This window comes from Pteropus vampyrus, unplaced genomic scaffold, assembly GCF_000151845.1.
Source record: "Pteropus vampyrus isolate Shadow unplaced genomic scaffold, Pvam_2.0 Scaffold86, whole genome shotgun sequence".
Lineage (NCBI taxonomy): Eukaryota > Metazoa > Chordata > Mammalia > Chiroptera > Pteropodidae > Pteropus > Pteropus vampyrus.
The window spans coordinates 5117128-5141224 of NW_011888867.1; the positions used below are offsets into that span (position 1 = coordinate 5117128).

The 24097-nt window shown below is 38.3% G+C and overlaps 1 protein-coding gene across 1 annotated transcript in view; it reads right to left on the bottom strand.

Moving 5' to 3' along the window:
• Positions 1-24097, bottom strand: part of KIF1B (kinesin family member 1B) — a 113585-nt gene that overhangs the window by 58213 nt on the left and 31275 nt on the right. The window contains exons 7-18 of the mRNA XM_023532663.1: positions 22397-22474; positions 21602-21667; positions 17866-17941; positions 17164-17242; positions 16263-16405; positions 12444-12577; positions 6236-6315; positions 5058-5133; positions 2033-2112; positions 1417-1523; positions 514-597; positions 112-292 (exon numbers count right to left, since the gene is read on the bottom strand). Coding sequence (XP_023388431.1) covers positions 112-292; positions 514-597; positions 1417-1523; positions 2033-2112; positions 5058-5133; positions 6236-6315; positions 12444-12577; positions 16263-16405; positions 17164-17242; positions 17866-17941; positions 21602-21667; positions 22397-22474 — 1184 coding nt within the window. The remainder of the gene's footprint in view (positions 1-111; positions 293-513; positions 598-1416; positions 1524-2032; positions 2113-5057; positions 5134-6235; positions 6316-12443; positions 12578-16262; positions 16406-17163; positions 17243-17865; positions 17942-21601; positions 21668-22396; positions 22475-24097) is intronic.

A 24097-nucleotide genomic window follows, 5' to 3' on the forward strand; every position in this document is an offset into this window, starting at 1 on the left:
AAGGAAAAACAAAAGGAAAAGAATACACGATGAGATCACTGAGCTGTTTCATAAACGGTTACATTTAAAAGAAGTGACAGTCACGTGAGCCACGTCGTATCTGTACGTTACCTTTTCTCCATCTCCTGTTTCATATCAATCCCCTGTTTTTCCAGAAGCTCTCTCTGGGCAAACGTCCAGTCCACAGGCTCAGAGGGGGTCTCAGCAGAGGGTGTCTTCTCCCGCTCAGCCCGTGCTTGCTCGGGGTGGTTAAAACGAAACACGTGGTTTTTACCCATGATGATACGGTTTCCTGGCACAAAACAGAAACAGGGTAAAGAAACCATTTTTGAAATGTACAGTATCTATGTTAATGACCTCACTTTCTCTAATGCAAAAAGATAGCATTTGGAGTTTTACGAAAACATAAACCCTAATGCTATCACTCTGGCCTTTAAACAAAAATTCAGAAATTAGAGCTGCTCACGCAAGCCATGTGATCTCTGCTGAACCCCAAACCTCTCCCAGTCTCACCTGAACGCAGCTGAACAGGCTGGGCCACCCTCTTGCCATTTACGTAGGTTTCTGAGCGTTCACAGGGCTCTAGCGTCACGATAACTAAGAAGAGAGGTAAAATAATATTAGCATCACAAACCACTGGAATAAAATAACAGAAAGTAGATGACTGTGAGGATTCAGGGTAGGTAGAATAGATTCCTGTAACCGAATGGCCGAGCATCTACATAATAGTTTATTTTAGGGTACCATAATCAGGGCTGTGGTTAAGACAGAAACATTTTAAAAAATTGGACAAATCTCAGAAAAAGATATGAAATGTCAGTTTCAGTGATATCTGACAGTTCAGTCCATAAAACTGAAAACCATCAGAATCTTCAGTATGAGATGTAGGTCATAACCAATTCAGAAATTATAGAGCTGCTCACACAATATCATAACCAATATCAAAGCTAACATTCTGATTAAGGAAGGAATTATATAGCACAAAAATATGATCAGAATGTTGTTATGTTCTTGTTTTGTTAATAACCTGGACAAAAATCAAGATTGACTTTCTCTTCTATTTTAGCTAAAAAATTCTACTCAGTTAAGGTTAGAGGTCCTTCAAATCTCTCCCTACCCAGAATATTTGTTCCCTTCTTACTTGTCTATCAAATAATTAACATTCAAGACCAAGCCTAATTGCCTATGTCCTGCTCCGTTCTTGGCAGTAACAAAAGGGCTCCTTTTGTCCTGGCTATTTTCATGTAAAGTAGCCATGTCGGTCCCTGCATTCAGAAGCAGCCCAGGTTTCTCCAGTTTCAAATATTAGACTGTGTAAGAAAGCATCACTGAAAGAGACAGGGAATACCGAGTCCTGTGGATTTCTCGCCACATGGAATGAAAGGCTGCTGGATAAGCTGAGCCAAGAGCCCTCACCATCCCCGCTGTCGCTCCTCTCGCTCCGGAAGACACAATGCTCTTCTTTAATGTGCGCCCCACTCAGCACGATGTCCTGGCGCCTCTCGGCATCCGCCTGGCCGACCCTGAACACAACGGAGAGGGTTTCCCAGGGGAATTCAGACACAAAAAGTACTATGAACAATGAACCTCTTTCTCCCAAAGAATATTCTTTGGTACCTACAAAAAAGGTATCACCTTTTTTTAATCAAAGGCTCTCAACCACAAATTCTAATTTTTCTTATATGGTCAACCTCCCAACAGAAGAAATGAAGAACAATGATCCACTGATGGAACTCACACGGCATTATAAAAAGATATGTGTGAACTAATCTCCCTAATGAATTCATGTAAGATGTCAGAAGGAAAAAATTTTTACTTAGGGTCTTGTAGGGGACAACTACACGCTTACTGGTTCGGCTGGCTAATATACATAATTTGGGAAGAGTAAAGAGGATAGTTTGTAACTATTTCAGATGAGAAAAACAGCAAAATCATTACAACAAATTTTTCAACAAACGACTTTCCTTTAGTTATTAAATCATCTAAGAGAATAGAAAACCAGATAGAATGTGACCAAAAGAAACAGATATACCTTGTAAGTCCATCCTTGATGTAATAAAGCAGGCATTCCGACATCAGTGGGTCCTCATTGAGGTTAACGAGATGTGGGGTCTGGAAAAAAGGTTAGATCATCAATTCAGAGCAAGCACCACTGAAAGGGCTGTGACAGTAACAGGGACCTAGAGGAGACTGATGGCTTTTTGGATTACCCACAGGGGCTAGAAAAGGGACTTCTTTTATTCCTACTTGCAATTCTATAATAAAAAGAAAACACTCTCTTCAGGCCCTCACAAACTACACGAGTGCATTCTATCTATGAACGTGATTTCTGGGATAAAAAACGAGATCAATTATTGATAAAGTCAAAGCTGGCGGAACACACAAGAAAAATTAAGACAAAGATCTGGATGAGTGAATCGTAATTTCTGCAAATACTTGGACAAAAATCTTGAAGGGTAGCAGAATATGCTACCCCAAAATATGCCACGAGTTGTAGGCACTTGAAATCAACAGTTGATGCAGGGGGAGGCTTTCTCTGACCTCCCTTTATCTGTCTAAAGACAGATTTTCCAAAAGGCGTTTCATGGTCCTAAATCTCTCCCAGGAGTTTCACAACCAGACTGGCTCTTCTCACAGAAGAGAAGACCAAAGCTGCCACCACACCCAGACAAACTATCACATCTCCCACCTACTCTTGTAAGGCCCCAGTCACCTTCCCTAGAAATCACGTGCTCTCCCCTGAGAGGCCTCCCTCCCCCCACCCATTTCCCTATTAAAATAATATCTAATCTGGATTCCGAGCCACCTCAGGGAGTTCCTCATTTTCCTGCCGCCCCCAACCCCCGCCCCGGGGTATCTCCCATGTATACACGGGGTACACATGTTAATAAACTTCTCTTTGTTTTTCTATTGTTAATCTATCTTTTATTACAGGGCTCTCAGCCAAGAACTGAGAAGGGTAGAGAGAAAATTATTTTTCCTCCCCTACAATCTCAACGAATATTTAATTTTTCATTTACTTTATAAAAATGTCCCCACGTCCCAATCGTCTCCCTCTGTAATTTTTATCGGTTCTTCAATGGTCCCGTTATTGCCTTTATTAGTCTTTACCTTAAGAAATTAAAATTACTGACATTCAATAATATATGCATCTTATTAAAATCTTCATCTAACTCTAATATTTCTAAAATCTTTTAAAAACCAACCTTCTTTGGTGAAAATACCCCACTGGAATCCAAAAATAAGTCACATGGTCTTGGGGTCAAAATCTACTCAAGATCATGTCAGCAAATGTAGAAAAATGAAAGAAGAGTCAGATGAGAGGGTTAAGAAAAGAGAATGCAAAAGATGATTAAAAAGAAATTAGAAAAACCTCTACGTCTTCTCAACCAGCACCTGCCTCTGCAGTTCGAGAGCTTCGCTGGTGTGAGAAAGTCTCAGGCTTCTCTGGGCAGCATCCTTTATAGAGCCCATCCTGACACTGGCCTAAGAAGAAAGGAATCTCTACGACAGGTTCTTTTCTTTCCTTGCCTTAAGAGTATTTCCCCCTCAGTTTTACTGAAGTATGACTGACGAAAATGGTATTTATTTAGGTCAAACAATGTGATTTTTAAAAGGTATACGATGTATAAATTTAATATATGTACACACTGTGCGATGACTACCACCACCGTCCGAAATGGGTTCTAAAACTGAATCCGGATGTGGTCAGTGGTGCGTGTCCTTTTCCTTCTCGAAATAGTTTAGAACGTTAAAGCAAGATGAGTAAAATCAAAGAAAAGGCTTGGAAACAGAGATGTCACTTGGAATTTCTGTGCTGTTTATATCACAAAATCTATTCAGGTTATTTATGATTTGTGTTAAATGCCATATTTTTATAAGTCGTTATAAAAATGATCCCTACAGTCCTTAACATAACAATCATTAAGTAATATATCTGAATAAATAATGTCTTACTGAAGGAAAAACTATTAAACTGTAAAAGACACTGACCTTTAGCAATATAAACATATAAAATACTTTTATTATTATTCCAGTTCTACAATATGTACCTAAAATTTCTTTAAATCAATCTTCTTTGTTGAAAGTAACGCATTGGAATTTATTTAAAAATTATGTAGCCTTGATAGAAAAACCTAATCAAAAGAATCCTAGCAAAAAGCACGGTAATATGCCATATATCACATAGAACAAAAGAACCAAATGAAAACTCCCCACCCGTTCTATGCTAACCTGGAGAGATCAACAGACTCTCACATGAAGATGTTTACGTCTCCAAGAGCTAATCTGAAGTCATTTGAAATGAAGGACCACATATTACTGGTATGAAATATATGCTTTGTACGTCAGTATATTTTCTATTATCATATAAATAAGCACACAAAATAATCATTTGATAATAATTTTCCAATATCTAACAGTAGCTAAGAAGCAACTTAGTAAAATACAACACAACCAAGCTTTACTACTGTAATTAGCTAACAGGTTACTACCTCACAACTATGCTTATGTAAATGGAAGGTAACTACTGGAGGTTTTGAACTGGGAAAGGAGCAGAGGCTAAAGGCGGGGAAAGGAATTGCTTTGCTCAGTACAATGGTGTCTAGAACACATATTGTAGAAGCAAAGGGACGTGATATTTTTCTACACAAACCTGAACGGCTGAAATTGCTTCCAAAGAGTTATAAGTCAGGGTTGCTGGCATCTGTGGGGAAATCTATTCAGACAGAGGAGCCGAACGGAAGCAAGGCATGCTAGGTGAGGCCGGCCGTTACGAGAAAGCCAGCAACGAAGATGACGTCACACACTGAATCGTGACTAAAAGTTAGTTTGACTGCCGTGGGTTCTACTTTGTAAACAATAAACGTGATAAGCATTTTAGAAGGAGGCTGCCCTTGGACCGTTAAGATGAAATCAGAAATATCTGACATTAATCCAAATCTCAAGATTAAAAAAAAAGGAGGGGAAGGAGGGGCCAACCCACAAAGACGTGAAATTCTCGGCGACTAGACAAAAAGTGTTTCTGTTTGGTTGAGTTTCACAAAATTGTTTCCTACCTTTTTAGGTGAAAAAACGCCCAGGGTTCCTCCATCTTCCCGGATGGCAACGCCCATCTCAGCCAACAAGGCCTCTCTAGAAAAAACAAAGATCGCATGGGAACACTAAGCCCGGAATGGCAATTAAATCAGTCTAATGTGGACTGAAAAATAAAGCATGCAAAGCAAAAACCATCGTCCATGTTGAAAGTTAGTAATATGTATGTGAAAGAATCTGCTTATCCTATCATGAAGAGAATTATTTTTAAGAGAAATAGTACACTCAAAATAAATTATGTTCCTATGTTAGGTAAAGTTATATTCACCCAAATGAGAACTTTGTCTCATCTGACTTTGGAGGTAGCTAATAATTCAAAAATAATATGTCTATTAATATAAAAAAGGAAGAAAAAGATATTCATTAAGGCTATGCATATAACTCACAGAACCATTTCTTCAAAATCTAAGAAAGCAATCAGAAAGTAAATTTAATAACAGAGAGTATTATCCACACATGTGATTTTCTCAAATGTTATGTTCCCATGCCCAGCATCATACTGGTTCAACGATTCTAGCCTAAAATCTCTATAATAAGAAAAAATCCTAATTGTTTGATATATTTACTGTATCAATACTTTAGAACTCACTTCTGCCTCATTTCTATGAAGAGGACAGAAACTGACATTTAAAAAATATATATTTATTCCAACAGCAAAGTATTATTTTGGGTTATGTTCACCTTCAGGGTAGAGAATTTTGAGGATGAGATAGAACAGGGATTTTAAAAGTTTATAACTCAAACTACTTCATTTCTTACCAAAGAGGATCTGGAAAACTCTGAAAAACAATAATCAGAACAGCTATTTTTTTTTATTTGGGCCTTTATCAAAGGCAGTCTTTTTGTAAATTAAAAACACTATCCCTCGATTAGCTTCCATTTTTATATGGATCCCTATCAACACGCAAAATGGTAACTACTGAAGCACCATGACTCCCTAGAGAGCATTTAAATATGTGAATTTCACTTCCAAGTGTTAATTTAGCCATAAGTCCCCAGCCAAGTTTATGTTTTGTTTTGTTCTGTTTTGTTTTGGGAAGAAAGGTTCTTTGTTTTTAACTTCTGTTTTATCCCTTCTCACTACAGAAGTAATCCAAATTCTCTCGAAAATTTAGAAACATTCCCAGATGAACCTCCTGACCTCTCCATTCTGATGGCCTCTGTTTTACGCAGCTTCTCTTCCCAGGTTTCATTCAACTCAGCAATGATCTTCTCAGACTCCTAAGAGAGGAAGAGTGGCAAACAGTCTTATAGTTTAACACATCATGTCTAGAAAGGACAGCAAGAAGCAGGTGATGATGCCCTTGGAGGAAATGAGACAGAATCTAACACGATGTAATATGTAAAGTATCTTAATATGTAAAGTAAGAATCATAAAGACTAGGCCGAACACTAAATCAATCCTAGACACATTCATTTTCTTAAGTCTTTGTAATAATATCTTAAGTGTCTGAATGTGTGTGTGTGAGTGTGTGTGTGTGTGTGTGTGTGTGTGTGTGTGTGTGTAGAAGGAAGGGTAATATTAACATCCCAAATGCAAGGTACTATTTCTCACATCCATTTCCACAAAAGAATAAGTTCCCAAAAGTATTTATTGATTTTGCTTTCACTATGATTTCACCTTAACATTGATGGGGTTCAGTACATGCTCCCCCAAAACACAGCACCTTGGCATATTCAATATTTTCAACTGAAATCATTTGAGAAATGGTTTTGTGCAGGAAGGACTCTGATCTCCTCCTGAAGCAGGTCATCAGAGCCTCATGAGAGGTGCCCTCCCCATACCCGGAGGAAGGAGCATCTGTACCCAGAAGGCTGGAACACCAAGAGGAATGTGAACAAACAGGCCTGGGTAAGTTTCCTCGGTTTACTAGTCTGAACTCACACCCTTTGCCTGTCACACTTCCCCACACCTTTTCACTCTCCATCAAAGCTAGCAAAAAAGGCTCAGATTTAACACTGCTCTGGGTCTTCATTTCCTCATGAAGGCTCCTGTGTCATGCTAAAACTTTTATTAAATACATTTGTATGCTTTTCTCTTATTAATCTGCCTTTTGTTACAGGGACCACAGCTGAGAACCTCAGAAGGGTAGAAGGAAAGATATTTTTCCTCCCCTTCGACACAGTACCTTCTGAACCCAACCTAATACCCAATACATAAAGGTTTAGTATTCGCCTCATCTGAAATGCAGCCACTGAAGTGACGATTTCCCAATCTCTTGCTAAGTTTTTGTTATATAGTAAAACTATAAGAACTAAAACGTGTTTCCTGCTCTCATGGAGCTTACTGTATATTAGAGAGCAGGGGGTAACTGGTGATTCATTCTTTCAATAGTTATATATAAGCCCCATTATATGCTCATACTGATGAATGAAGGACAAGTAGGAATTGATTAGGCAAAAAATGGAGGGAGGACGACCAAAAAGGGAGATGTGCATGTGCAAAAAGCAGGAGAAAATGCTAGTCATGGAGATGAAATGAGAAAGTCAGATGATGATGAAGATAACGATGATGAGGTGGTAACGGTGATGTAGGTAGTGACAGTAATTAAGGATGAGAAGTCTTAATAATTCACAAAATAGTTCACTGTATGGTTCATTTAACAGGCTATTGTAAGAAGCCTTTGGGATTCCAAAACATAATTATCTGCATAATTAAGGAAACTGTGAATATGTAATACAATAAACCCAAGGTATCTGGCATTTGCATGGAAAACGTGAAAGAGCCAAGAGTACACAAAGATTCAAGGCAGCAGATGCAAAAGCAAAGGCGTACAGGGTAAGGGGACACCACCTGGAGAGCATCAAACGGTGAGAAAGAAGGAGGAGGAGGAGAAAAACAACGACTAGCTAAGCTAGGCAAAGAGCAAAACTGACAAGAGTTAGAAATCGCGCGGGCATCGGAAAGGGTGACGCAAAGGGGGCCACGCAAAAGAGGCACTTTCAGAAAAGAGTCAGTTAAGCTAGAACAAGTCTGCAGCAGGCGTGGGGAAGGGTGGAGAAAGAGACAAAACCATTGAAGCTGGCTCTATTCACCCTCCGAACATGCACAGGCTGCAAACTACCATCTCTGTACAGTCCTCAAACAGGAGTGATTAGTATGCAGTGCACACGCCACTCCAAAGCTAAGTGGGGAACTGACAGGCCAGCACAGAGGGCCAGCAACCAAGAAAAACCCGCGCAATTTCGGCAAGCAGAAAAGGGAGTGTGCCAGTACCAAGTGGTCAACGGCATGACCAGAAAGCACCACGAAAGTTAACAATAACGCTAACATCCAGGACAGTCCTGAACGCTTCTGCAAACGACTGTGAAAGGGCAAGTACAAGACAGAGGGCACCACAGCCTCTACGACAGTAAGGCTTATTAACGACAGCTGGGCAGAAACCTTCACTCTACCAAAGTGACAACTTCGAAAACAAAGGAACAGAAGAAGATGCCCCAACCAAACCAGAACACTGAGACTGGTGCTTATTATCCACAGTGTGACCCACAAGCCACTGATGCTGGTTAGGGACCACAAACTGACCCTTGAGATACTTAAAATACATATATTTTCCTGGTCGGTTTTCAGAAAAAGATCATGTCAGAGCAGAGGCTTCTCTGGCTGGCTTAAAGCAGTTCTATTTTGGGGCAACTGTAAACTCACCCTAAGGAAGCAAAGTTACTGTCTAGGAATCCTCTTTCCACTTGGCTGCCAACGCTGATGTGACCTCCCTGGTTTTACTTACCTCCTGGAGGGTAAATGCGAATACGATCTCTTTGTAGAAGAAAGATTTAATGAGTAAGCTGAGTGAGAAACTACTTTTATTTTTCATTACAGCTTCGAGCTGCAATTTGTATATTTTCTAGAAAGCTATTTTTAAAAACTATGAAGAAAGATTAGAGAAAATAATTTCAAGTGTGCTGGGAAACCATTTATTCCAGAACCATTCTAGGGACAAAGAAACTGAGGACCAGAGAAACTAAGCAATAAACCTGAAGCCAACTACTTCCTGAGCGGGGTCTAGAGCTAGGTTCCCTAACTGGTCGTGTTTTTTCTTCAGAATCCATAGGCTTTAAAGAAAACAGTCTACAAAAAGCTCACCGTAAATTAAGAAAAGTGTGAAGGGTATTCTTTCTTTAAGCCTGAATAACAAAAAAACCTAGAATAAATAAAATAGATGCCAACAGACAGACAGCTTTCAGTCTGGGTCATCACCCACCGCAGGCCGGCCTGGCACACTGGTGTCCACTGCTGCCCATAACCCACTCTAGAATCCTAATTTACGATTAAGTTAAAATGAGGATTCACTTAAGAAATGAGTCATTGAAGAGATCATCTTTAAAGGGTCCTTCTTTCTTGCAGGTGCCACACATGTAAAAATTCCAAAAAGCTGAGTGACATCAGGAACTTTTTTTTTAAACTCCAAGAAATGTTGGGCTCATTCGACTTCAGTCTTACATCAGATGTGTCCAGCTGTCTGCGCAGCACTGATGCATAATTACGTTTATACAGCTAAACACAATTTAATCTCTTCGTCATGATTCAGTTAAGGTGGCAGAGAAATCCACAAAACAAGTCAGAAATATTTCCATGGGAAAAAAATCACAGTTGTGATATTTTAAAAATATGCTTATATATGGGACATTCCTTGAAGCCATCAGATACCACGGTTTCACTGTACTGACCACACAGGCTTCATAAGTGAGTCCCAAGCGTGGGGCTCCCGGGCTGTCCAGCACAGCATTTGCCCTTTCGCGCTTCTGTAATGAGTATCTGTGGATATTTATAGTCTAAGCCTCAGCCGACTCGCAGTGCTGACTCTGACGCCAGACTAATAAACACCAGAGCCGCCACTCAGTAGCTATAGCTACATTTTAAAAACCTTACTGAATAGGAATCCAAATCAAAGATACATATATTTCATCTCAGTTTGAGTTGGAACTCAAACTGAAAGCAATTACACATTGTTCTCTTTTGTCAGAGAGGGGCTCAAGATAACGTAGATCTGATCATTTTTTAAAAGTCAAAAATAAAAAGAAGCAAAGAAAAATAGCGTTACTTAGGAAAAAGAACTGACCTCTAGGACTGTTTTCCATTACAGTGTTTTTCCCCTACAGTGTCATGTCTTAGGAACGCAGCTGCTTCACACTCAACAACGAGACAATTCAAAACTGTGAAATTCTCAAGCGTTTGTAATGATACAAGCACTGCTTTGCACAGTGGGTGCAAGCTGTGATCTGCCTGCGGCATTAAAATGCAGGTCTGCCAGAACGGGATTCTCGCCATTCACAAAGAGAAATGAGCCGCTGATGCTCCCTTCAGTGAACTACCAGCTGCATTAAAAACTCAAGACTGAATGTGAGACCATAAAGAAGCTATTTCCTAAAGTGAGGGAAAATGGACGCTTTCACTTATGTTGTTGGCTTAAAAAAAGATTTAAGACAGAGAAATTTTTTTCTGATGAAAATAATACAGTTGTATTTTGTTTCGGTGGAAGGGAGGGAGGCTGGGGGAGGGCTGCTGGGGGTGCATTCCCCGAATAATGGCCGTGTTATTCCCTACAAACTATCTGGAAGACACTGGATGACCTAATTCTTACCGTCTGGCTAATGTCTTGATTCCCCAACATTCAACATGATTTTCAGTTGCTCCCACTTGGCAGTTAGGAAGAATTCACTCTTTTACGCCAAGATGTATGTTAAAGGAAAGTATAATATCATTTGTACAGTAAAGCTTTAATAAGCAGTTATTAAGATTCAAAATCTCCAAAGGAAAAAAAAAAACATTTTCTATTAAATGGTAAGCAGGGGATCTCCTTTCCTTCCCGTGGAGCCCCTGCATTTCCCACAGTGGCCTGAACAGAAAGAACCCTGCACAGTAGCTTTGTCACTGACGCCTGCTGTGATAAAACACACGAATAAAGCCCTCCAATACAGCTGTCACTAACGTCTTTAGTAAAACTTCAGAGCCAATTTTACGACAGCAGAAATGGCCCCTGGATTTGCATCACGAAAAGATTTCTCCTTCCCTCTCCCTTTACCAGGTACTTCAGAACTTAACCCACTTTCCACTAACACGTTCTGAAGGAAGAAGTACGATGATTTCTTTTGTTTCCAAAGCACCTTACTTTAAAAGTGAGTAAAATACCAACGGAAAATTAGGCTGGTGAAGAAGCGGAAGCTCATTTTTCATATAAAATCTTTTCCAGCCTCATCTGAAAACCACAATGAAAGCAACTGCCATCTTCGATTATGAACTTTAATTCCCTCTTAGTGGTGAGAAGGCAGGCTCGGCAAACCTTTCCAGTCGTGAATGTCAGAGTGTGTCACTGTTCTCACCGGTCTCTGAATGAACAACAGTCGTGGAGAATGCTGAGTGCACCCAAGAGGACTGACTGCTAGCTGGCAACATGACCAACTTCCCAGCTCCTTCCCCGGTTTCTCTGCCCTCCCTGTTTTCCCTACCCAGGCACTCCTGAATACAAAGGCCAAAAGATATGGATCAAACTGTCATCCTGGAGTTGACAAGCAGGGAAAGAAAAAGCATCTGTGATGCTGTCACCATGATTTGATGGATGGCACCACAGGTGACACTGCCTGACTGCCGGCTCTCACGCAGTCATTGAGGGGGAAGGAAGAACCTCTGAGTCAGAAAGCTCTGCTGCTCTAACTTTCACATTCATGTAGAGAGACAAGAGAGTACCCGACTGAGCCAGCAACAGGCTGGGAAAGCAAAGCTGGGCACCATGGCAGGTGACCTGCACGTGCGGGACACAAGCACACAGCACTAAGGCCTGTGGCCCAAGTGCACCAGTACAGAAGGAGACAGACCTTCCACGGCAGTGATCATAGGGTTCCAGGGCTTTCTATGAACTTCCAGAAGATACCACCTTCACGTGTCTCTGAATAAATCTGATACAGCTACTCAAATGTTCAAACTTTCTTTTCATTGTATATTTACCAAATAAATGCATGACTTTATACAAAAGTCCATCTTCCAACGATACTAAATGTTTCCAACTAATTAGTTTCCAACTAAATTTCTAACTAAACGAGTTCCCTGTGACTATTTATAACTACCTCAGAACTGACAGACATATCTGAGTATCAGTTATTCTGCGTGGCCAACCTCTGATCGATGGGCCCACCCATCTCTCCCATTCTGCCTGGCCATGTCAGACTCAAACATTCTGGTGAAAAGAAATTATCAATTATCTGACTAAGCAGCAAATTCCGTTTTTAAGATACCTTTAAAAGTTAGAAAGTTCTTCCATATGCTGAACCAAAATCTCAAGTGATTTCCATTCCTCATTTTGCCTTGTGGAACTACAGAGACTATCGTTCATTCAGTCTGAACTATTGCTTACCTTCAGACGTTCGATGGCTTCCTCTCCTCCGGGGGTAGACATGATCCTCTCCTGAATACTGGTCACAGATGTTAAGCCCACCTGACTATTGAGTGAGCAGGAAGATGAAGATGAAGTAAGGGACCCCATGGACGCTGTGGGAAAATTGCCAGGGCGTTGATTCTCAGAGGCTAGCAAGTACCTATGCTTATTGTTCTGAAAATCTTTCAGATCTAGGAGACAGAAAGGAGGGAAGGCAGAAAAAGAGGAAAAGAAGGAAAGGAGCAGAGGAAGGAAAAAAGACAGGAAGGAACACCAGTGTAAGAAAGGAAAGCATTAAAGCGCCAAGACAAAGACATGTTATGCTACAAAGACGAGTTGCAATTGTTCTAGATGGCAGTTCTAAAACATGTCTGTCTTTAATACTGGTATCCTGGAGGTTAAGAACCAATTCTGAATTTAGAAACTAAAAAATTCCACTGTGGGCTAACGTTATGTCCGGTAGGGGAAACCGAGGCCTCAAAGGGTACTGCTGAGGCATTTTCCCCCAAACGGCCTTGCCACTTTCCTCTGGGCTCCAAATCTACAACGCCTTAGATTTACACTACTCTTCAGGCGCAGCAGTTTGCAACTGTAAGGGAAAGAGATGATCACTTACTTAACTAATCAGTAATAATACATATTGGCCTGGCCCCATGTTGATGGCATTTAGCAAAAATACCCCCTCCCCCAAAATTCTACAGTTAAACCAAAAATCTGAGCACTGAGTAGTGTCCTTTGTATAGCAACATTTCACTATGCTAAAAAGAATTTTTTAAATACACCTTTTTTAAAAAGGAAGAGGTAATCGTAGAAATGATGGTTTTGTTCAAGTTCTGGTTAAGAACTCAGGGCTGACTGCCTCAACAAGGGAGAAAAATGAGCAAATCAATGCATTTGGTGTTGGTCTGCATTCATCTATTGGAGCGACAAACATTAAGGCTGAATATTTGCTAATTTAAGTGAGGCTCTTACTCTTCCTAACAGTGTGAACGTGAGTCACTGGTAATCCACGTTTCTAGTATGAAATGCAAGTTTTAGGGACATACTTTTAGTTTTGGTAAAAAGAGCCAAAAACAAAAAAATTCACTAATTTGCTCTTCTTGGTCATTCTTCTCAAACAGATCCCAGAGGTAAACCACAGGGATTGGTACATTACTATTTGAAAATTAGCTCATTTTTAAATTTGAGAAAATCTGCCCTGCTTAAAATTCCTATCGAAACTAAGCTGTCCTTAAAAGATATGAGTCAATACAAAGAGTCAGAAAAAAATACTATTAGCTCTCCCTGGGTCCAGTCAAGACTCAAGAGCCAGTTCTTGAAGCCCCTTAAAACTAGCAGTTGCTTCAAGACAGTTTGAAAACCACCATCTGCAAATAGAGAACACAGGAAAACAAGCAAGTTTTAAATGGGGGACTGGAGCAAAAAATTAGCCATTAGGTGATGGCAGCAAGGTGGGAAAGAATAGGAAGGATGGAGTTAGAAGGTCCAACTGACACATGCAAACCCTAAAAGGAATTAAGAGTAGACGAAATGGAAATTCGACAGCAGTCAGGGCCGCTTTCCTGCACAGATACAGAAGTGAGACTTAAGTCATGCATAGCTTTTTGGGAGGTGCCATAGCTGCTCGGAAAACAGTGAGGCGACAAGCTAGCTGGCAGCAGCACCACCTGGAGCACAAACGCGAGAACAAGACGGTGTCTTTCCCACACCAGTGTCGGTCAGCTTTGGAAATCTCAGACAGAGCCGTTCCAGTCCAAGAATCACTCTGAATTAGAGCGTTATGGTGTCTTCAAGGCTGAATTTCATCGCAGCAGCCAGGACGACATTTGGTTTCGCCTATGTATGATGTATGTCCTTATTTTCTGTCAGGTCTCATGAACAAACAAATCAGTAAAAATATAAAACTTCACCCCTAAAAATCAAGATGCTTCATTTCGTCTAAGATAACAATTCCTTGATGAATTATCTGAAAGGGCTAAGAAATGATTTCCGCACCAACTTAGTGATACATATGGAGAGAATAATGAATGATCCTTCATCAAATGTCCTCGTTTCAAGCACAAATTTTAGACAGACGAATTTTTTAAAATTCAATTTATAATTCATGAAAAGGGGGTGAAAAGTATTTACCTAACCATCAAGTAAGCTGAGGCCCAAGGTATGAAAGAAGCCAACTCAGCATAAGCACAGGTGAGTGCAAATCTACACTCATACAGCTACTCAATCACAGAGTTTCCCCAAATGGAAGTGACTACCTTTAATTATACACATACTAAGGCTCAGAATTACATAGCTAACTAAAAAGAAATTTTCTATTAAATTATCAGACTCTGAAGGATCTCAAGAGGCCAAAAAAGGTATAATAATGATTAAAAGCAAGGCTCTGAGTTACACAATCTGTCCACAGGGAAACCATGAGATCTCATTGGTCAACTAACCACTTCAGGTAGCAAGCAGTGTCCTCGTTGGAGAAATGGGCATAATGGAACTTTTCCAGAGTCACTGACAAGATTAAATGAGGCAATATACTCAAGCTACTAGAACAGGGCCTGGCACATTATAAACACTCAATAAATGTGAGCTGCTGTCATTGCTATCATTATCAACTATGACTGGATTCAGTTTAATCACATAAGCAGAAAAACTGAAGAGTAGAAGCAGCAATAGATTCTTAAGCCTCTTGACTTTATTCAAGCCACAGACAAATTCGGCAAAGATTGCTTTACTAAGTGCAGAAGGGCAAAAATAGGATCTACCCATAGTATGCTCTGTCTGGGATTTCCCTGTCAGAACTGCTGGCATGCAAAGCTCATTTTAAGGCTAATCCAGCAGAGGCAGATTAGCAAATCAGAGTACTGGAAATGACCAATACATAAAATACACACATTTGCCTCCACTTCCAGAGAAATCATCGATCAATGGATCAACTGAAGGTAAGCAGGAGGGAAAATACAAGAAGGGTCAAAGTTCAGGTTCAGCAGTGACACAGAGAGGGAACAGAGCAGTACTTTGGCATTTGGGAAGGCGAAATATATTATCATTTTATAGACTGTATTCATCTAAAGTCAAGTGCTAATCAGTTAAGATAAACTAAACTAGAAGACCAGAATAGACCTTCAAAATCTTATTAGAATTCCAAACAATATAATATTAATTTTACACTCAAAAAATAAAAACATGCTGTATTTAATAAAGCCATATACTATTCTACCTGAATAATCTAGTTAACCCACTCAGAGGACCTTCTGATTAGACATTATGTAGGCAGATCACTAAGGTTTAAAACCTGAATTCATTTTTAAGACAACATTGTAAAACAATATCCTCTGGAAGTCTAATTCTTGAATTTAAAGGAAATGGATATTTTCCTCTTTTATGTTTACAGGGAGCTGGATGGGGAGCATTCACACATATATCACTGCAACTACATTAATCCAGAAAAGCCCATAACACAAAAACAAATATCTCAAGTAAGATTTTTATGAAGTGATTAATTTCTCAGTAGGAATAAGCCTAACATGCTCCAACTAAACTTCACTGTGACCTAAAATAGAAATCTAATAAAAATACAAGTAGTTGCATATTCTTGAAAAACTAATTTCATTTGTTCAAATTAATAGCCTAATGCCAACGTACAATATAAAAAAACTGAGATAATTTTCATTATGTTAATAAGAAAAAAAAAATAATAATCTTTCTCTACCATCTAGCATCTGCACATTCCTTAAATCTAAGTTTAAATATAAGAACCTGGAAGAGGAAAGGATTAGGTTTTACACTGATCCTGAATTCACTCACTATCGATGATGTCTCCCAGGCCCTGAGCACGAAGAAGATCCTTCAGCCGCGTCACCTCCTCCTTTAGTTCACGGACCAGCTTGGCATTGGGGTCCTCATTGATAACAGCGTTGCATTTAATCTGCTTTGCACGATCTGCATACCTAGATCCAAAAAGAAACTTCAGGTTGGCCGTTCCTAGGATGCTCTCCTTCTCACAAGTCACATATCCTTGTTCCCAAAGCAAACAGCTTGAGTATTTACAAATTTTAGGAGCCTTAATAATAATACATTTGTATAAAGCTTTATAGTCCCTCATAAAGATGAGGGAAAAGGCTCAAATGAAGTGATTTACCCAAGATCATGAAGGAAATAAATACCAGAGAAAGGACTCAAAACTGATTGTCAGACCAAACAGTGTTCCTTTCGTTATATCAAAAGTGTCTTTCATGAGAGAAGAATAGAAATTTGGGGATTAAAATAATTCATATGTAGAAATATTCTATTAGTAAACATTCTGTCACTAATTTTTTAAAGGCTACACGTACTCATAGTTATATCGCTTTTTACGATTTAAGCATTTCTATAATGACAAACACCAGAAGGGACACTTCTTTTTATAGAAATGGATGCTATAGGAAACTCGCTATTATCTAAAAGCTATCCAAAAATCTCACATGAACAATTTTAATATCTTTCTTATGAAAAAGTTCCTGCCTTTCCCAATGAAACTGAAAACATAAACAGGTAAATTCTATTATAATAAGAATTTTTCCCCACTCCCCAGTATCCCTCTAATGAGTGGACTGGATCAGTACTTACATAAATGACCACCCATACAGCATAAGAACATCCATGGCCTAACAAAATGCCTTATCGTGGCACTGTGCTCCATTTAGCTATTGGGATCAAATTGGAGTACCTCAGAGTGCTCAAAGTTTCGTCATAGTTGATATCTGCTGGGCTCAGGGCAGCAACCATGGCAGTCCGAGAATTGCCACCTAAAAAAAAGAATCATCATGATCTCATTCTCGTTTTTAGAAGAATTTTATTGACTGTATTAAATCAGACAGCACAACCTCAGATCCTAAGATTTAATAGAATTTAATAAATTTCTTTAATGTCCCCATGCCGGGTACCGTTACACTCAAACCTTGGTGTCTGGATCTACTGTGACCAGTTTCCTTATTCCCACTCCTATCAAGACTCAGCCACTTCACCAAAGCTGCTCTTAGCAACGTGATACAGACAAGTCACTAGTGAAATGGACAGTCCGATGGGCCACTGTCAGCCTCTTCTTTCTATCGGCAGTGTGGGATGCAGCTGATCACTCCCTTCTCATCAAGAAGGAGGGAAAAGGGCTAAAGAAACAGTGAATGAAGGACAGTGACCTGAAGCTCCTCAAACATCAGCAAAATGAATAAGGGTTGGTAACGTCCAATTATGTGCACTTCAAAGGAGCATGGAGTTTTCAAAGAGGAAGAAGGAGCAATAGTCTGAAGCAGGTGTGTGGTTCATGTCCTGAAGTCAACAACGTATGGGAGAAAACCCTGATTTAAACAAAGGCGCGTAAAGGCAACCATCTTAAATCAAAAAGATAATCACACACCAGTGGTCAACATACCTAGATTTTCTCGAAGGAGCCAAGTAAGTACAGAATCCCTGTAGGGAATAAAATCAGTTTTCTTCTTCTTCTTACTCTGTTAAACAGAAAAAAATGGTCTTAGCACTGTTAAGGAAGAAAAATTCACCTGAAATGCAAAGCAGTCTAAGATTTCCAAGTAAATTCAGTTACAGCAGAAACCCATCGCCAGGGGCAGTAAACACCCTCAGCTTCGATTCTTCACAATACCCGAGGCTCATGCGACAAAGTCATTTTTTCTTTTTATGTTTTATTTAAAAAAATTACAACATACACGACATTTTAGAGAATAGTAAAATGAGCTATCATATAACCATTATGGGTATTTTGACAATCATATTTCAATTATCCCTCAAACACTTTTCTACACGTTTTATTTCTGAACCATCCTGGAGTAAACTGCAGACAGCATACCCTTTTAATTCCTAAACACTTCAGCAGATTAGGACATTCTCTTACACAGTCACAGTTCAAAGACCCTAAATTCATGAAATTTAACATCAACATACTAATACTAATATCCTACCCATATCATGTCTTTTATAGCTGGTAGTGTTTTAAGGCATTTTATATATAAATAGTTCAGGTACATATCTCTAACAGAGGACTTTTTTTTTTTAAACATAACTGCATGACTATCATCACATTAAAAAAAATAACAATGATTCCTTAATATCATCTAATACCCAATCCTCAAATAATAATTTTTACTTTTGCAGAAGGGCAAATATGAATCCTGTACATTCCAGGCTGCATGTGTTGGAGCAAGTCGTTTAGTTAATGAATTTGGCCAAAACAAATCATCAAGTGGCTTGTTACACATCTAGTAACTCTTGTAAAGCAATATACATCTGGTTTCTTTAAATGGAAATTATACCCAAAATAACTCAAACCATCAGAGTTAGAGTAAAAGTCTAAGAAAATGATATAATTTTCAATGCAAAGCCAGGGCTGAAATGGAGAAAGTTACATCCCTTGTATGTAAAATTTAACACAAACACTCTGCAGACAGCTACTCCAGTATCTGCAGGCTGATGACTGTGTTGTGATAAGTTAAGAAGCTACCAAGGGGAAAGCCAGAATTCAATGGTATGTATCTCCCCAGCAACTGGCAGCTTTAGAGTCCATCCCTGGTATAACGTGAGGTTCGATTAAACTAAGGACGCTGTACTGCCTGTGAAAGCACAGGTACTCAGAAAAAGAGTACTAAGTAGCTGACCTCTGGTTTGTTGATGAGGAAAAGAAGTAGGCAAGTAGCACTTTAATTCCACTTATGAAAACGACCCCCCCATTTCATTCCACTCTACCCACAGACACACATGCCAAATATTAGAAGTCACTTCCAATAGCAGGTTCTATTTCTAAATTACACAGACCTCGAAGGAGACTAAACTCTCTCAGTCATTCACGGCCTCGTGGGATTTTCATTCCACTAAAAAATTCTTGAGACCTGAGACCTCAGTTTATCTTTTTCCAGTTCCCTGCTGCGCCTAAACACCCCACCTTTGTCTATGGCTAGTACTGAAAATGCTGCAAGATTTAATGCATGCCGGTAACGAAGACTGCAAACAATACTATAAAAAGCAGCACTGTCCAATTGCCAAAAATGCTCTACTTTCATTTCTATTAGACTAAATTAAGGAGTAGCTAAATAAATACACATAAATAGGACTTCAATCTTTTCCATTTGAAAATATGCCAGAATTCTAGCCATTTCTTTTCTATCTGCTCTCTTATACCTATTAATCTCATCTGTCTCACATCGACAACTTTTTTTAAAAATAAGTGCTTCAGGAGTTACATAAAAATTTTTACTCAGAGCAGCAACCTTTCTAAAAAGAAATACTATTAGATGTGAATTATCTCCCCAGTGGAAATAAGAATACATATCAATTCACCAAAAATTATGCTTGTTACATAAAAACTAAAATTATTTGTTTTTGTTATAGTTACGACATAGATGCAAAGTCCTAAACTGGGTTTTACAAAACTGATTATAAAAAGTCATTTGCGAATTATTGTGGCACACAGCAGTGTGGGAAATATATAGATAAATACTTTGTAAACTTTTTGTTGTTGTTGATATGGATGTTAACTGATGAGCAAATAGACAGGACAAACTGGAATGATCCTTAAGTTTCAACAGTCTTTCTGGTTCCGGGACCCAGATTAGATATTTGAAGAATATTCACGAAGGTACATCAAAATTTTAAATCTAAGATAGTTTTTTCCAATAAGCAGAGAAAAACAGAAAAAGGGCATTACTTTTTATTAATTTATTTTTGTAGAAAGAGAATAAATCCACATATTTGAAAATATGAGTATAAAATATTTCAAGTCAAATACTGCCTCTATCCCCAATATTACTCATGTAGGAAAATACTAATAAACTTTAGAGTAATTGCATAGACATATGAAGAGAAAAATCTATTGTATTTGGATTAAAAAGGATGCAAATCATGTTTTCTAGATGCAGATAAAAGTTTAACTTGATTCTACAGCCTTTACTTTATGTATAATTAAAGAGTAGAAAAAATTGGTTAATCATTTAAATAATTTATGACTATTCATGGTCGGAAACAAGATAATACAAAGAGGTATAAGAAAGATATATTAATAATTTCAAGACGCCAACTAGCTATGTTTTAGAATGGTATCCTTAAGAAATTTCTTTTACAGTCCCTTTTAGAAGTTTATAGGAGGCTTCGTCACTTCCTACAGATCACTAGGAGAAACATCTTAAGGTAACACAATGTAGAAGCTTCCTCAAATTTCATGATTCTGAATTCCTTCTCCAAAGCATATCATGTTCCCTAAATTAATTTTGCTTTGAAGTCTCATGATTCATGGTCACCCTACACAGCAATTCTAAATTCCAGAGCCAGAGAACAAATAAAAACTTTTTGGAAGGTTCCATTCCTATTTATGCCTCCATACATTCTGCTGAGGATCTAAAATCATCACAATTGATTCTACAGTTAGTTCATTTTTACCAGTCTACCATACCTTGCTGGTGCAGTTATCCTACAAATGAAAGCATTTAAAAGAGAAAACGAGAACATAGGATAAGCTTCTAAATAGAAAATATACCATTTAAATTTTAAGTCATAAATTGAATATGACTTCTCAGAGACAAGCAAGAAAGTATTTAATTTTTTTAAGGATTTAAATGAGGTGCTAAACTAAATTACAGCATGCTTCCTTAGCTCTCAATGCAAATACTGAAGCCCCTTATATAAAAATTGTTTCAGTATTAGTGTTCCACTGCCAAGAAATAGGAAGAATAAACCTATTTTAAAAAGTACATTATTGGCCCCCAAATCAAGAGCATTTATCAAGGCAAACTGCGCAAAATACTCCAAAAAGTACTGCATGCTACTTAGAAACAAACTGTATAAGAGAAGAATATGCAATAAATACTAGTGGTTTTTAAGAGAGAGATGAAAAAAGGCTCAAAAAAATTTAGGTCTTTCTAAAGACGTAATTTTCATTCTAGCCTTTACAGATCTATGTTTACCTTTATTCTCCTTAATCTTCTACTTTTAGTACAAAGACAAAGTGTGTTATACCTGGTATCTTATCGACAAATTCTAAATGAAGACAGGCAAGATTACACAAAAGGGCCAAAAAGGACAGCTTTGATAAAGAATCATAAAATATCAAGTACATTTGCTAAACAGACTAATAATTTCCCCTTATAATGAAATATAACACTTACCACCTCTGCCAAGGCTGAAATGACTTTGCCCAGAGTTGTAAGAGACTTATTAATATTTGCTCCTTCCTGAAATCAATTTCAAACATGAAAAGATTATGATAAAGAATTTCTACTATTGCCACATCATATGTAATAGATAAAATACAATTAGCCATATGCTAGCATTATTGTTTATTTATGACCACCAATCCTAAAAACCTCCTTTAATCCTCAATTTCCCTCCTCTCCACCTGATAACATGCTGGGACCACATGCCTAGCACACAGTGCTAAAGCATCTTTGAGATGTTTGTGCTCCAAAAAATTATAGATGCAGCCTTCTTCCCACAACTCACCAACATGAAATTTCTGCTCGTTAAGCATCTCTCTAAAGGAGTCTGTGCCTCTTCTCACATGTGGATCATGTGTATCTTCTTCCCAGTTTCCGTCCCTTACTTCCATCTAGCCAAACTCTGCCTGTTCCTCAAAACACAATTCAACTCTCACCTGGACCATAAAGTCCTCCTTAATTATTATGTTATATAACTTACCACTTCATTGAAGTTATAGATCAGAGTTGGCAAAATTTTTCTGCACAGGTTTTGTGGGCCATATGGTCTCTGCACAACTTCTCAACCCTACCATTGTAGCATGAAAGCAGCCACAGACAACACATAAACAAACAGACGTAGCTATGTCCCAATAAAATTTTATTAACAAAAACAGGCAGCGGGCCAGATTTGGCCTACTGGCCATAGCTGGCTAACCTAATTATTAATAATTATTGACTAGGCCATTTGTTTGGTAAAATAAATACCTTTAATCGAGTCCCTTTGGCACCAGTTGAGTCAGCTCGTTCACTTCCCGCTAGATCCACCAAGCTGATCTTACTGACCTGGTAAAGAACAATGACATTGGGACAATTCAAACATAAGCAACACAAAAGCAGAAAACATTGAGAGGTAGGAAATTAAAAAGATTAAAGCATGGAGAAGACTGAAAATATTGATTAGAGCTCTTACATATGACATAAGATAAAGACAACATACACTTTTTATCAATTTAAAGAGCACACACAAAAGTTCACAGTAATTATCTTAGTTCAAAAGAAGTAATTTTAGAATAAACACATTTTACAGTGGTATGTTATAAAAAGATAGAAAACTCTGCAGCCACTATGGAAAACAGAATGGAGGTTCCTCAAAAAATTAAAAATAGAACTATCATATGATCTGGCAATTTTAGTTCTGGATATTTGTCCAAAGAAAATAAAAACGCTGACTGTAAAAGATATATGTATACCAATACTCATTACAATATTATTTAAAATAGCCAAGATACAGAAACAATCTAAGTGTCCATTGATATATGAATGGATATAAAAAATGTGGTATATATGTACAATGGAATATTATCCAGCCATAAAAAAGAACGAAATTTTGCCATGTGCAACAACACAGATGGATCCTAAGGGCATTATACTAAGTTAAATAAGTCAGACAGATAAAGACAAATACTGTATGATCTCACTTCTATGTGGAATCTTTAAAAATAAAAACACAATTCATAGATACAGAGAACACATCGGTGATCGCCAGAGGCAGGGTGTGTGTGTGTGTAGGGGGGACAGGTTAAGTAAAACAGCTGAAGGGCGTCAAAACAACAAACTTGCAGTTATAAAACAAGGAGTCATGGGAGAGTGACGTACGGCATGGCGATGATGGTTGTTAGTAACACTATACTGCATAGTTGAAACTTGCTAAGAATAAAACTTAAAAGTTCTCATCACCAGAAAAAAAATTCTCTGACATACAGTGAAGGATGTTTATTGTGGTGACAATTTCACTATCTAAATATTGATTATGTTGTACAACTGAGACTAATATAATGTATGTCAACTGTACCTCAATAAATGGAACTCTTAAACACTGATGTTGGGAACGTAAAATGATATGTTTTACTCTGAAAAACAGTTTGGCAGATTCTTAAGAAGCTTGACATATACCTACCATAAGACTCAACTATCCTACTCCTAAGTATCAACCAAAGGGAAAAAAAACAAATATCCACACAAAGACTGTACACAAATGTTCACAGCATCTTCATTTGTAATGATCGAACAACTGGGCACGATTTATTTTTTTTTAAACTGGACATAATTTAAATGCCCAAGCAACAAATGAATTAATGAACAAACTATGATATATCTATACAATGGAATACTAATCAGCAATGAGTATGAGTGAATTACTGATACAACAACACAGATGAATCTCAAAATTATTACGCTAAGTGAAAGCAGCCAGGCAAAAAACAGTGTTATGATTCCATTTATATAAAATTCTGGAAAATTAAACTAATCTCTAGTGACAGAAAGCAGACCAGGGATTGCCTGAAGATGAGGGTAGAAGGAGACATATAGTCAGATTACAAAGGGGCATGAGGCAACTTTGCCGGGTACCACGAATGCTCATTATCTGGATTGTGGTACTCGTTTCACAGGTGTATACACATGCGA